This window comes from Fringilla coelebs (genome assembly GCF_963513975.1).
Source record: "Fringilla coelebs genome assembly, chromosome: 3".
Lineage (NCBI taxonomy): Eukaryota > Metazoa > Chordata > Aves > Passeriformes > Fringillidae > Fringilla > Fringilla coelebs.
The window spans coordinates 84616177-84630773 of NC_140030.1; the positions used below are offsets into that span (position 1 = coordinate 84616177).

The window sequence follows — 14597 nt, forward strand, 5'->3', positions numbered from 1 at the left end:
GCATTACTTGGTTCATGCAAACAGTCTGAATATTCAAAATGCGCAGTTTTAAGTGTGGTACAGTGTTTCAGATACACAAACCGTGCCCCTTATCTGCTAAGAAATGGGAAACAGAGAAAACCTTTACACGGTGGCGTCAAACAACTTCAACAGATGGCCATCACGGATCAATGAAGTAAAATAAACCAGAATTCTTATAAATTTGTCAAAACATGATTTCCTCTTGGAAGAGTCTGTCTTTGTGAACATGTATGGCAACTTTTCACAGTTAATTCCATCTCTTGGAGTGCAACAGAAAACACAGAAGAGAGTTTAAAGAAAAGTCATGCTCAAGATGCCTTTTAAACACACTCATCTTCTGCAACATTAACTTTAAAATACAGCTTGCTGTAGAATTATCATCAACAATTTGATAATTCAGCATTTAGGTGTATCTTTATGCATCACTGTCAAGCTGAATAATTACTGATAATTTTCACTTACATCAGATCTCATTTATGAGGTGAAACATTGAAAATAGAACTCAAGACAATTTAGAGTTTAAGAAACTCAAAATGAATACCTCAAAATTCAGACTAAAGAAATTCTAACCACACTACAAAAAACCTACTTATTATTATGTCAAGTATGAGAGATATGTAATCTAGGTCTCTTAAAAAGTTAATTGTTTCTTCCAAACCATAAAGCAAAAAGAAAATAATATATTACACTTTTTTTTATAATTCATGTCCAACAAACTGGATTGGCAGGCTCTCCTTATTTCTCAGGTATTTCTATACAAGATATATTGACCCTCTACAGACACATTTTCAGACAAATACTCATTTTCAGCTGATAAGTTGTCTGGCAGGTTTTCATCAACAGCTTAAATACACACTAGCTTTTTTACTTTTCCTCAAAGTTGAGTTGGGCTCTTTAGGTTAAAATAATTGAAATTGCTATGACAGACGGAGAAGGAATCTGAGAAGAAAAAAGCTGCTTTGATAAAGTTCTTGATGAAAAATATTATTGATTAGTCCGATAGAGAAATGAGCTTTTGTATCACTAGGAGCACATTTGGAGCTGAATTTAGAAATGTAAGCTTAAGATCAAAAGTATACATAACCTGAAATGAAGAAAAAAGATCTTTTAAATCAATAAACACTCCAACCCAGATGAAGCAATAGCTTTCTTGATCCTGTGTAGATGATCTACATTGTTTGAAAAATCTCAGATGATCACCTTTTCTTAGGAACAGAAAAAACATCAGAATGAAAACCTACTGGAAGAGAAAAAAGGATGTTTAAACGCTAATGGACAGAAAAACAAGCAGCAGCTATTCACTAAAATGGAGACTACAGGAAACCATTTCCTCCTATTTCACAGTTAAAAGGCAAAGTATTGGAAACATGCCAATAAAAGACTCCTAAATATGATCACATCTCACAAGAAAGAACAATGAGCTCTACTCCCCGGCCCCAAAACAAAAAAGAAAACCGCCTGCAATGAAAATTGATTTTTGAAAATAATGTCAGTGAAAAGCCTCAAAGGTTTGGAGTAGTATTTCAAAATTGCTTTTACTATTTATTACCATGCTTCTGTAACACAAATCAAGATAATTTTTACTTATTTCTGGAAATTACATTATTGCTGTATCACTTAGAGTATTAGATTCAGGAAAAGATTTTAAAATTTCAGTATCCAGAAATAAAGAAGAGCTAATTTGAATTATGCAGCAAGGTTGGGATTTCTTCATAAACTCACCAACAGCAGTATATCTGCACAGTTGCAAATAAAATATTTACACAAGAGTCAACGCTTCTCAAAGAACAGTACAAACAAAATAACTAATCAGCATGTTGCCTGCGCAACTATTTGTAGCTCTCAGATGCAGTAACTAAGGTAAAGATGGCTTCAGTTACCCAAGTTGAAGCATTCCATTTGCAAGAAGTCCTTTTGTAAAGATACTAAGAACTTACTGATGAAAAAACTTTCACATACTTTTCAGACTGACAGAAGGCCTTACCAAGCTCTTGCCAGCAACTCTTAGTCTATGTTTTCTAGTTAGGTCAGTGATGCAGTAGGGCTTCATTTTAAGTTAAAACAATTTTCAAAAGCTTCTTTTGGATGTCTCCATGCTTTTTCTGACCACCACCACTGCCTACTGGAAAACAACAACTGGAAAACTCCCAGTGCTAAATTAAATCTGCAGACACTGCTTTCCCCTCAGTTTATTTCAAGTATGTTGGACAAAACTTCGACAGCACATTCCTCAAGAGTTGACTCCTCACTTGTTTCAACATCATCTTAAATCAAACTGTACTTGGAATGTCTTTTGACAAGTTACTATCCACTAAGATTCCACCAAGCTCAGGAAAACTGCAAAATGGCTATCCATAACAGATAATGTTGTCAGAGACCTACTGGTAAGGCTGAAAGTGAGACATTGCTGCTTAATCAGTAGCTAATTTCAATGACTCTCCAAAAGACAAAGAAAACCAAAATTACTGCAGCACCACCAGGAGAAGTTACCACAGTTAACTGAGGCTGCCTCATTAAGATCAGAATCAAAGAAAAAACGTTTTGTCTAGCCTACACCTGAAAATCATTACATGCAAAATAATTGTGCACAACTACTACTGTGTCTGAGTTTAGAACTACCTCAGTACTGAAAAATTTACTCTTCTTGTATTTTTTTCAACATTCAGAAGACATGGTCTACAATTTAATTTGTCTTCACTCAGGCAGAGGATTAAAAATAGTGTAATCATTAGTAGCAAAAACTGCTGAAGCACTAAACAAAAAATCCACCCAGTATCATCAATGCTTAATAAAAGGAAAGGCAAGTAATTTTTTCTGCACCAATAAATACATCCAAGATACAAATACACCTTCTAAAGTAAAAAAAATTCTAATGCCACACTTTCTATAGCAGCCGGGTGCTTTAAGGAAAACACTGAGCCCTTATATCTATTAATTCAACACACTGGTACTAGAAAACCTCAAGATTTTTCAGCTTAAAGTAGATTTAAAAAACAGGAAAAACAATATGCTTAAATAATTTCCCACATTTACAGCATGCTTCTACAGGCATCTACCAGTTCTCTAAATAGAAACATACTTTAGGACCAATTGTTCATGCAGAAATAATTAATATTTCCTTTTGATAAATCACATTATTATCATCACAAAAAGAGTTAAGGCAGTAATAGCAAATACAGTCAAAAATCAATCTCTTTACCATTTCAATATATTTTTTGAATGTTGGTATTCCTGACAAAATAGCATTAATTTCAGACTATAAATCAGTCTGGTCAGGAAAATACTTCCCCAATCAAAACACAGAATCACCCAATGGCAAACTAAAGATGGAAAATGAATTGAACGTTTCCTTTTGATTCTATCTGACTCTGTACTTGCTCCCTCTATAGCATAAAGAGAAAAGCAGAATGATTTTGTAAATCTGGGAAGTTTAATACACAAAAAAAGCACCGTAGGAACACTTTCATCAAGGGAGTGTAAACAGAAAGAAATTAAGTCTGTTAAACTTTTATTGTAGTGACACCTTGTGGCTACATCTGCCTTATTATGAAACCTCAAATTTTTTCATTTTCTTGTAATTCTTTTAAATGCAGTTCTTCAAATATTGTGGTCGAAGATGAAGTAAAAAGATGAATCAGAAAATAAAAATGAAAGGATGAAAAAAGTGGGAAGGGTAAGACAGAAATCAGCATTACCTGCTCAAAGACCTTTAGCAGTTTTAACATTCATTGCCACAAGAGGAACATGGAATAACTATGAACCTGACACTTGTTCCTAACTTCCACAGGAACATTTTCGGTGTCCTGCCTTCCCTCTAAAGAGTTTTCAGCTTTACATGAAAGTTGATATGAAAGTATAAACAAAGAAAACAGGACCAAAAGAAGTTCTAAAAAAATGCACTACTGTATTGAAAAAAAGGGGGGGGGGGAGAACTACCCTGTAAACCAACTCTCTTATTTGTTTTTTCTTCATACTATATGATTGTTCAATTTTCAAAGATGGTAGAATAATGTATTCTAGAAGGATTTAAAGCAAAAATTGAAAGTCTAAAACAATTACATCAATAAACCCCCCCATATATTTTACTCAGTATTTTCTTTTACTAAAACCCCTCTAAATACAGCAACACCCTCTTGCTTGCTATACTAAGCTTTGACACTGAACAAGCAATCTTTGTACAAATTAGTTTGTTTATCTAAATCAGGAATTGCATCCTACAAGTAATACAAACAATCTGATGTGCGTGAGAAAGCACAAACAATCTTCTCATCTTTTTATTTTAGAATTTCAGTCTTTGGTTATTGCCCTTGCACTTTTTTTCACCTATTAATCTGATAGCGGTGATGGCTGGCAAAAGTTATTCTGAACACATTAACACAGACTGGAGCATGTAAGCAACAGGAAGAAGCCAAGAGTGTAAATAGTCTTATCACATTACTTGACTTTGCCTAATCAGTTTGGATGGTGTGATATGCGCTTTGCCAAATGCAAATTATCTTCCATGGGAAGCACAACAATGTCCCTAACTCCAACACTACTGTAAATATTCCATAGCATTCCATATATCAAAAAAATCAAATTATGATAGAGACTCTGACACACATGACAAATGATTCATTAAGGAGGCTGAAATGGTCTTAATTCGCTGTTGTATAAATTATTTTATTTAACAACTAATGGCCAGAAGGTTGCATTTTTTCATCCAGCTTGTGTGAAAAAAGCATTGATTGTAGAATTGGATATGGATAGATTTGCTTAAGAGGAAAGTCACAGGTTTTCAAAAAGACAAACAAATACCCCAACCTGTATGCGTGGAAAGAAAAGATACATTCCATCAATTTTTATGCCCATGGAAATGTTTGAGTAGCTTCTTAAAACTTAGATGAACATATCAGTTCAGATGTTGACAGCTCTCATCTTTTACAACAAATACTTATGTGAAAGGTAACTCAAAAAGGCAACTAACCCTGCCTAATGTTGCAGGGCTCATATCTTGTTTATAATCTATGAAGAATTGCCCTAGTGTATCAGACAACTAACTGTACATGTTCTACTCTCTCACTTTGGCAAACGGCATGCAAATAAAAAAAACCCAGCCAATAATTCTACTCTTCAATTCTTTGTTGCACCTCAAAATGACACCTTACACAGTGACCTCTTAAAGTGCTTGAAGCTAAAATAATTTTTTAAAATAAAAAAACCCCACCATCTAATTGATGGGTTCCTGGTAAGGTATTCTGTCCATGATTATCTACTAAAAATGCATTCAAAGCTTTAAAAAAATTGCAGCATGGTTCCCTAAGTGGTTGCTTGCAAAAATATTATCTGCATTAGTAAGACAAAAAGAGTAAAATGCCAAAACTAACGGCAAGACAGAACATAACATGATGCTTCCATTCCTCTGTACTGTTATCCACTAACAGGAAAATTTTGGCACTGGGACTTGAGACACTAAAACAAGACTATACAACAGAAGCAGCATTGAGCAAAATAGAGCATATAAAACACTTAAAACATATCTGCCCCTTCATAAGCATGTAAAATGTGCCTGTGAAACAGTATACCAAATTTTAAAGGAATACATTCTGACAATCTCATATTAGCTTGTATTTTAAATCTGTGCTCACAAGACTGTAGAAGACCTCTTTTTTAGGTGTCAAGAAAATGTTACATATATTAGGATTTCTGTTTTGTGTATGTTAGTATACTGGAAATAAGTAATTTAACTTCTGTAAGTAAACAGAACTATTTTAAATATATTATCACAAAACTGAAATTGGAGACAAAAAATATATTATCACAAAACTGAAATTGGAGACAAAAGAAAAGTTTAGTAGTCTTTGTTTAATTCCTTCTGAACAGATTATTGATTAAAAGACAGATATGTAAGTCTTTAACACTAATATCTATGTGTACATAGCCTCCCCTGCTCACAGCCTCTCTCCTGGAGGGAATTTGATCAAAATTCCTTATCAAAGGAGATTCAACCTTTAAGTAACACCTAACTGTTTATATTAATATAATTAAATAATAGGTTCTTAATGTGGAACTCCTCAATGTAGGCTTCAATTCACTGATGTAAATAAAGATTACAGAAAATCTTATCTAAACAATACTTAATTATTATGGTGACTCAGCTGAGAATTCCTATTTTGCCTTAACAATAAGTGCTCATAAACTTAGGCCACTACATGACGTTCTCTTTAGCTCTTCCACTTGCTCTTTAAATAAGTTGCAACTCCAAGAAATTCCCTACCATTTTGTGGGTATGATAATGAGGAACAGAGATTTATAGAAAAGAACAGGACTTCTTTCAAAAAAAGAAAGCACTTCTCTCTATGGAGATTCCAAGAATTGCTGTGTCAATTAAAAAGTTTATGTCTACAGCATAATTATTACAATACAGGTCATTTCCTCTCAGGGTCTATGACCCAAAATGATGACAGCATCTTTGGTATCTACGAGTTGTATCCTCCCCAATTAGCTCAATTCAGTTTTTGACTAAGACTGCTTCAATGCAATTATCAAGCTCTTGCCAAATTCCCAACACCTATAGTTAAAAAAACATTTACAGTTTAAAAACATCACTTGACAACACTTAAACCCATCTCATTTTCACAGAATGGCAAGATCTCAGAATATGCTGATGTAGAAGGGACCCAGAAGTATCACCAAAGTCCGTGTCCTGGCCCCTGTCCCAAAAGGGACACCTCGTGCCCAAGAGCATTGTCCAAATGCTTCTTGAACTCTGTCAGGGTGGTGCTGCGACCACTGCCCTAGGGAGCCTGTTCCAGTGCCCAATTACCCTCTGGGTGAAGAGCTTTTATCTAATATACAACCTAACCCTCCCCTGACACAACTCCAAGTCATTCCCTTGGGTACTGTCACTGGCCACCACAGAGAAGAGATCAGTGCCTGCCCCGCCTCTTCCCCTCACAAGGAAGGTGTAACTGCAATGGCATCTCCTCTCATTCTCCTCTTCTTCAGGCTGAACAGACCAAGTGCCCTCAGCTGCTCCTCATACGGCTTCCCATTAAGGCCCTTCACCATCTTTGCTGCCCTCCTTAGAACCCTCTCTAGTAAGTTTAATATCCTTTCTACATTGTGGCACCCAAAACTGCACATTGGAGGCATTCCTCAAAGCTCCTTAGTCCTAACTTTCCCCTTTCTCCACTATTTAAAACAGTGCATCAGTAGAAAATACTTAACACATAAAAATGCATTTTCAAGTTCTTTAGTAAGTATGTAAGTGCATTATAAACATTTAGGAAGTCAAGGAATGATGTTTACTACTGAGTGAAAAAACCCAGCATCAGCTGCAAAAAAGGTAGGTATGACTCAAAAAAAAAAAAAAAAAAGGAGAGGGAGATAGATAGATATGAAAAAACCATAGTTTTCAAACTGGATGCCTGCATTGTATAAACTACATTAATATTAGAAAAGAATAAGATAAATTATTATAAAACTACATAAACTACAATAAACTATTTTTTTAGCATAGCTGATAAAAGTGGCAATATAACACATTTTCAGAAAGACATAATAAAGTAGCAAAATCCAGCAACTTATTCTGGTGCCTACATTCTTTAATGTCAGCCAGAGTATATTTCACTGATGAACTAACCTGCAGACACGGGCAGGAAAATACAGGTTCTGCCAGGACCGACAGAGGTATTTAGAGTGATCGATAACCCGAATCCAGTCCAACTCATCCATGGACACCTCAATGTAGTAGGAATAAGACCTATGGATTGTCAAAAAACACTGGTTAGAATACAAGTCAAAATATCTTAGGTATTAAATTTTACACTGACTTCTGGATTTTCAGTTGAAAAGAAAACTGTTCTTAGCCAGATCCCTATTTTCAAACTAGCTTTGAAAAGGAATTCTCACAGTTAGGATGTATTCTCAGAATGATTTAAAACATCCATACACTCACAATGTACAATCATTAGATGAGATTATTACACCTCAAAAAATGAAATGGAGACTTTTGACTCTGTCATAAAAAATATCATCTGTATTCCTTCCCCACAGAATAAAAGTAAATCACCAGCAGTGATTTGGTACTACTTCTATGGCCAAATCAATAAAGAAAAAATGAAAAAATTAGTAGATCAAAAATGCAAATTCAAACTCCTCACTTGAAAAAAACAAATTTACTTTATGACTATTTTTATTTTATGACAATTTCACAACTGAAGTTGTTCTTCACTTCTGACCCTTTCAGTTCTTTATGATCCATCACTGAGCCTGTCATTACTTCCTTACACACTCCAAAACCACCTCATGAAAAGTAAAAAAGCCACTGACAGAATCTGTGTCTTCCTCTTACTTATCAGTTATGTTTGCCTTACAGTTTGCTGTTAAAATAAAGCAAACTCAAACTAGAACACAGAAGTTAGAGCTAATTCCCTATTATATCCATGAGTGCAATGCTTAGAATTAAGCGTTCACTTGTGGAACTAAAAGTAACCAATATATATTTCAGAGTATTCTCCTTCTCCTAAGGAACTAGTCTGCAACATTCACAGCCATTTCAACAGCACCATGTCAGCACTTAACATCCCTCCACACTGATTTCTACAGAGGAGTTGCTCCTAAAGAGTTCTACACAAGCATTTCTTATTGAACATTAATGTCTTTGTTAGTATTTCCAATTTCCCTGATGACTTAAAAGATTAAGATATTGTTTAAAAATCCTTAAAATGTTAGATAGATGTTAACACCTTGGAAAGGTAAGGCTGAGTCTTTAAATGTCAATTGCACAACCAGCTTTCACATTCACACCAATCAGATATGTAATACTCAAAACCCACATACATACAATGTGTTTCAGCAACATTACTATTACTAACATATGTGCACTTGAGCAAACTAGGCCCCAAAGTTTTAGAGTTTGAACAGTTTGTATACAAAAGTTACTGGCCTATGTCAGTCTCTGTCTTGAGAATTTAGAGGTTCTCATAATTTTTAACATATACCTGTAACCAATACACAACATGCTACTTTTTGGTTTCTGAAGATACCAAACAAAAAAATGTTACCTCAAAAATACAGTTGCATTATCATACACAATGACATGCCTTTAATTTTTTTAAAGCTGGATAGCATCTTATTCGCAGAGGCAGTTTGGATAGCTTCCACCTAGCACTTTTACAGCTAAGATTCAGCTGTTAACACCTCTGAACTAGAGGTGTAAAACACCTGTTAGCTTCCATTTGGTTCTGTTAAGAATATCCAATAGATCAGAGCTTCACACAGACAGTTAAAATTAAGAGAATAGCTTAAAAAATTGTTCAAGAAGAAGCAATCATGCTGTACAGGTCTGTTCATGTCTGTACAGGTGTTAAAACAACTCTCATATATCTCATTATTCATGTATCTCAGGAGAAAGATGCAGTTTAGTGGCCAGCAACTGTTAGACAAAAGACAGTAGAAAGAAGAAGATCTGTACAAAAAGCAAGGACAATCTCAGAGTTAGAGAGACATGGACATGTCTGGGCAATCCCAGATCCTTAAGATCTTGGCTGGCAAATTTCTGCACACCTCTCTGGCCAAACTCTTCCCAAGTTCAACTACTCCAGTGTAAATTGTTTTTCTAATATTTAATATGAATTTATCCTCTTGCTTGTGTCCACTGCTCTTTGCACTCTCAGCACACAGCTGCAAGAGAACTCTGTCCCTGTATTCTCTATATTCTTCCACTGAATAGGTGAGGAGAGCTACAAATTTTCCCTTCTAAACAGGCTCATCTTAAAACAGCAGGTTCTGATGTGCTCAAGCCTTCATCTTGGTATCCTGCTGCACTCTCTCCAGGAAGTCAATATCTTATACTGAGGAGCCCACAAATAGCCAAAGTACTCCAAATGCCTCCATTTCCATTCATCTTAGACAGTTGAGTTACTGGAGGAAAAAAAGCTTGACAATTCATAAAACAGAGAATCACAGAATATTCTGAATTAGAAGGGATGATAAAAGTCCAACTCCTGGCATTGCACAGGACAGACAGTGCTAATTCCAGTACTATACCTGTTGAGAAGCAAAGGAAATCCCAACAGTAACTTTCCACAGAAATCAGGATGATTTAAAAAATTAAAAATCAGCAAGACACAGAAACTAGATATTAAACCATTGAGCCCTCAGTATTTCATGAAGACAAAAATCTCTAGAGATCCACCTTGTCAGATATTCTGCCAACAAAAATAGTTTGTTCTACAAATTTCAGATGAAGCACACAGGACACCAAGCAACAGATAACTTTGTAAGTAGCTGTCCCAAGGAGAACATTTTTTCCTTGAGTTTCACCAGCTGCAAATTTATGCCCTACAGATGAGGGGCATTTTATCAGCTCCATGAATTCTCCAAAAATTGCTAAAGAACTCATTACTAATATATCGCTAATACTGTTTCAGATTTTATAAAGTTGGTTGAAAATCAGTTCATAAATTTGGTTGATCTTCTGGCACAACTAGTACAACATTATATGAAGCAGCTACTTATACCTTCAAAGATCCACTTTTTGATCTTTACAAAAGTAATAGAAGTGAAACCAATTTCAGTTGAACTGAAGTAGAAGAACTTCCCTGAAATAGTTAAATAGCTAAATATAATTAGATTGGTCTTGAATAATTAGTAACTAACTTATACTGAAAAATTTATTTAAATTTACAAAACACCATACCCTAACTAAAACTTTTATACACCCTGTTCTAGAATAACATGGCTAGGCTAAAAAAGCAAAATGAAAACGTTCTGCAACGCCAAACTGGGTTTTTTTGAAATAAAATAAAATAAATCCCTTATCAGAAAGGTAATAAGGTATACAATAAATGTCTAAGTAAGCTTGTTTTGTTGTTTTTAACAGCTTATGAATACCTGCTGAGCTGTCTACTGAACTGTAGGATCTTTGTCACAGCAAATTACAAAATGAATATATTTAATTTCTCAGAGAAAAAGACCCCTGCAATTTTTCTACTTCAGCAGCCTCTCAACTGTTCAAATGAGCTTAATTTGAATTTTCATACATTCCATAATAACCTGAAATAGCTCAGTAACAACTGGCTACGGCATCTATGACAATTCATATTTCAGCAGTCTAACCATGAAATGGCTTCTAATAACTACTGTAGCCAGTTGGTAATTCATATTCTAAATAAATTTCACTACCTCTGAATTACAGAACCACAGAATCATTTAGGAAAAGACCTCCAAGATCAAGCGCAATCATACTGTCAAAGTGTGCCATTTCTTAACAGTGTTGGTATACTGAAAAAATTGGAACAAAAAAAAAAAAAATCTTTTCATGTTTGAAATGCAAATATGTAAAAACATTAAAATACTTTAAGGTAGTTTATTGAAATACTTTAAGGTAGTTTAACATCTCTAAATATGATCTGGTGTTTAAGTAACCAAAACTGCATTTAAAAATCAGGTTGTTTCCAAATAAACCTTGCAATTGTCAGCTCCAAAACCACCATACTATTCCCACAAAATATTTAAATTACAGTTTGCACTGGCACATTATCTCCAGTACAAAATGCATTACTTTCCCTTTTTATGTCACCTTGGCACCTACCGACTGTCTCTGTCCCAGAGGAGAATTCGTATGTGGTTGATTATTGAGGGCTGGCCTAGTTTAATCTCAATGCCGGAGCGGCAGTCGTCGTTGATCGGGTGTCGAGAGAATCCATGATCCAGGTCATAGTTCTGAGTGTCTCCATCCAATAGAGCAGACTTCAGCTCCCCTTTTACCACTTGTGCTCCATACTTCATTGTTGCAATATTCTCCCCTGGTACTAAGAAGAAAAGGGGATAATGTCTTAAATTTTACACTCCCATACTGCAAATTAAATGTTCTGAATATCAACTCTATCAGGTCAGACCAAAGATTTATTGCTAGTATCCTTTATTGGCCACAAACACAGCTCTAGGGAAAAAAAAAGGAGAAGAAAATAAGATTAAAAAAGAGGCATTGAAAATATTTTGCTTCTTCAATTATATTTGGTATCTCCTATGTGCTTTGTGGTAATAAAGCTGTGATAATTTACTATTATGTAGCAGCTATATTCTCAGTCCTCTTCATGATTTTATAGGATTTTGTTGATCCTGTCAACTGTCGTTACTTTTAGTTTGGGTTTTATTGGTGGGTCTTTTTTCCATAAATGGAAGAAATTAAAATGCACAAGATGTGTATCAAATGTTCAAGATCCATCCTGAATTTGCAGATTGGTGCATACAGCAGTAAAGGCATATATGCTCCTCTGACAGCTATACAAGCTTCCAGTACCCTGCAATGCTAAATGAACTCAAGTGAAATGGGAAACTTTCGGCTACTTGGGCTTTGAACTCACATGGAAAAGCAAGTTTTTTTATGCCACCATTCACAGTAATAAGCCTGCGCCCTAGGAACAACTTCTTCCAAGCTAACTGGGAATAATGATCCTTAACTTCAACTACAGAACAACACTCTGTAAACTAGCCTCTTCGACAGACATTTTTAACAGCCTTGCTTGAGGAGAGATCCTAGAAAATATGACTGAAAACTAAATGATGAAAAGCTACCCCAAACTTTTCAGGCAGTTTGACAATAGAAGTATGAATTTTAACAGGCTGATAAAAATTTGATATCTAAAGAACAGAATTTGAAGTGCTAGTCAGCATTTCCACATATAGAAAAAGCTTCAAGATCCTGAATGAGTTCTAAAACTACAAATACATTCCACTCTCCAAAAAGCTGTGATTAGGAGAATTTTATTGTGGAGCTAAATATCCAGGAAAAGAAGACAGAGAAGACCATTTAACTTATTCAAATGTATCTACGGCATTGTCAACAGAATGTCTCGCATAGCAAGACTTTTACAATACCCTAATATTAAACTCATATGTTTAAATATTAATAACTATAACTTCTAAAGGAGAACAAAGAAAATGCAATTCTAAGATAGCAGTAATTTTCAGGGCTCATCATGCATGACTGAAAATACAGTGCAGACCCTTAAAGAAGACTGAACTTTTTTCCTTTGCTCTTGGTTAAACTCACATATTAGATGGCTAACAAAATCTTTTTAAAGCTTGAGTGTTAGATACTCTTGTTGAATTAACAGAGAGCACAGAAAAAAAGTCAAACACAAGGCTTCTTACGCTTTTTAGGCTTCCATTAAAACTACTTCAGAGACTGTTTAAATTATTTAGACAAGCATATGAAGAGTAAGAGAAAAGTCATAAGTAGTGGAGAAATTATGAAAATGTTTATGAAGTAGAAAACAAGTCACATAAAAACCACTTAAATCTCATATCTCTCACAGCCAATTAATTTTTATTTTCAATGATTTTGTAAAACTTTTTCTATTAAATTACCATTTCCTCTAGAAAATGGTATTACATTCATATTTGAGCAATATCTGAGATACAAAGCAAGAAAATAATTGACCAATATCGAGAAATAAAAATGGCATGAAAAGTTACATAACAAGATGTTTCATACTGCAAACCTTTTCTAACACACAGTAATAAATGAAAATTCAAAGCACAAATTAACCATATCCTCCAGACAACCACAGTCACTAAATGAGAAGGTAATAAACAAAAACCTGATGCTTACTTAACATGCCCCTGTAGTTGAGGTCCATGTCCCGACTCTCAGAACGAATCTTAATGGCATCTAGGATGGCATCAGGTGACAACAATCCAGAAGGTCTTACAACATTCAGTAGTTCTGTCAGACTCATTAACGGCAAACGTACTGCTTGCATGATTTCAGCATGGTTTTCCTTGGGGTTATGTTTACACCAGTTCATCAAAGCTTGGAAAATATCCTTTTCAGGAGCTGCAAATGAGTCTCTCAGTACAATACTTAGAAGGGCAGCCTGGAAAAGAGAAATAAGAACAAAAAATATACCCCCCTAAATAAACAGAAATTAAGTAGAATTTTATTTTTTTTAATCAAGGGAATTTCAAATAAGGCAAAAATTAATCGCTATTATAAAATATAGCTATTTAAAATAATCTCCAAAGGGGTGACTCCCTGAAATTGTAGATTGTTTTAGTTATGCAAGAATTACAGAATCCTTGACCAAAATAATAGGCAACAAAATCACTAGAAAAATTTGAAATTTAGAGAATGAATCAAATCAATATAATACCGTTCATTAGTTCAAATTTACTTTGGAATATTATAAGAGATTTGGGGACTTAGCAGTAGAGTTTTGACTTAGAGTTCAAAATATTCCTTTAAACTTAAGTTGCTTTAAGACCACTGATGAAGAAAACTAAAGTGCTGCTTGAAACAACTTTTTTTAACCATTTCTAACTACTTGGGATTTCTGTCCTGTCACAATCTATCTCTCCTTCTCTTTTCTCAGAATCATCAGGTAAAAACTCCACTAGCTCTTATTCATGTAGAAAACCCACTGTCTGCAAAATGAGAACACAAATAATTGAACAGCTTTTTAATTTTCATATAGCTAGCAGAATAATCAGGACCTTGCCTAGAAAATGGAAAGATCACTCCTATATACCAGGACTGGCTATATCAAAGACCTCAAAGTATACACTTCCTGATGAATGATGTTTGC

At 34.7% G+C, this 14597-nt stretch overlaps 1 protein-coding gene across 1 annotated transcript in view; it reads right to left on the reverse strand.

The window, feature by feature from the left end:
• BTBD9 (BTB domain containing 9) overlaps window positions 1–14597 on the reverse strand; it is a 113943-nt gene that overhangs the window by 90435 nt on the left and 8911 nt on the right. Inside the window, exons 5-7 of the mRNA XM_084203409.1 lie at window positions 13625–13889; window positions 11600–11819; window positions 7646–7765 (exon numbers count right to left, since the gene is read on the reverse strand). Of these exons, the coding sequence (XP_084059535.1) occupies window positions 7646–7765; window positions 11600–11819; window positions 13625–13889 (605 nt within the window). The remainder of the gene's footprint in view (window positions 1–7645; window positions 7766–11599; window positions 11820–13624; window positions 13890–14597) is intronic.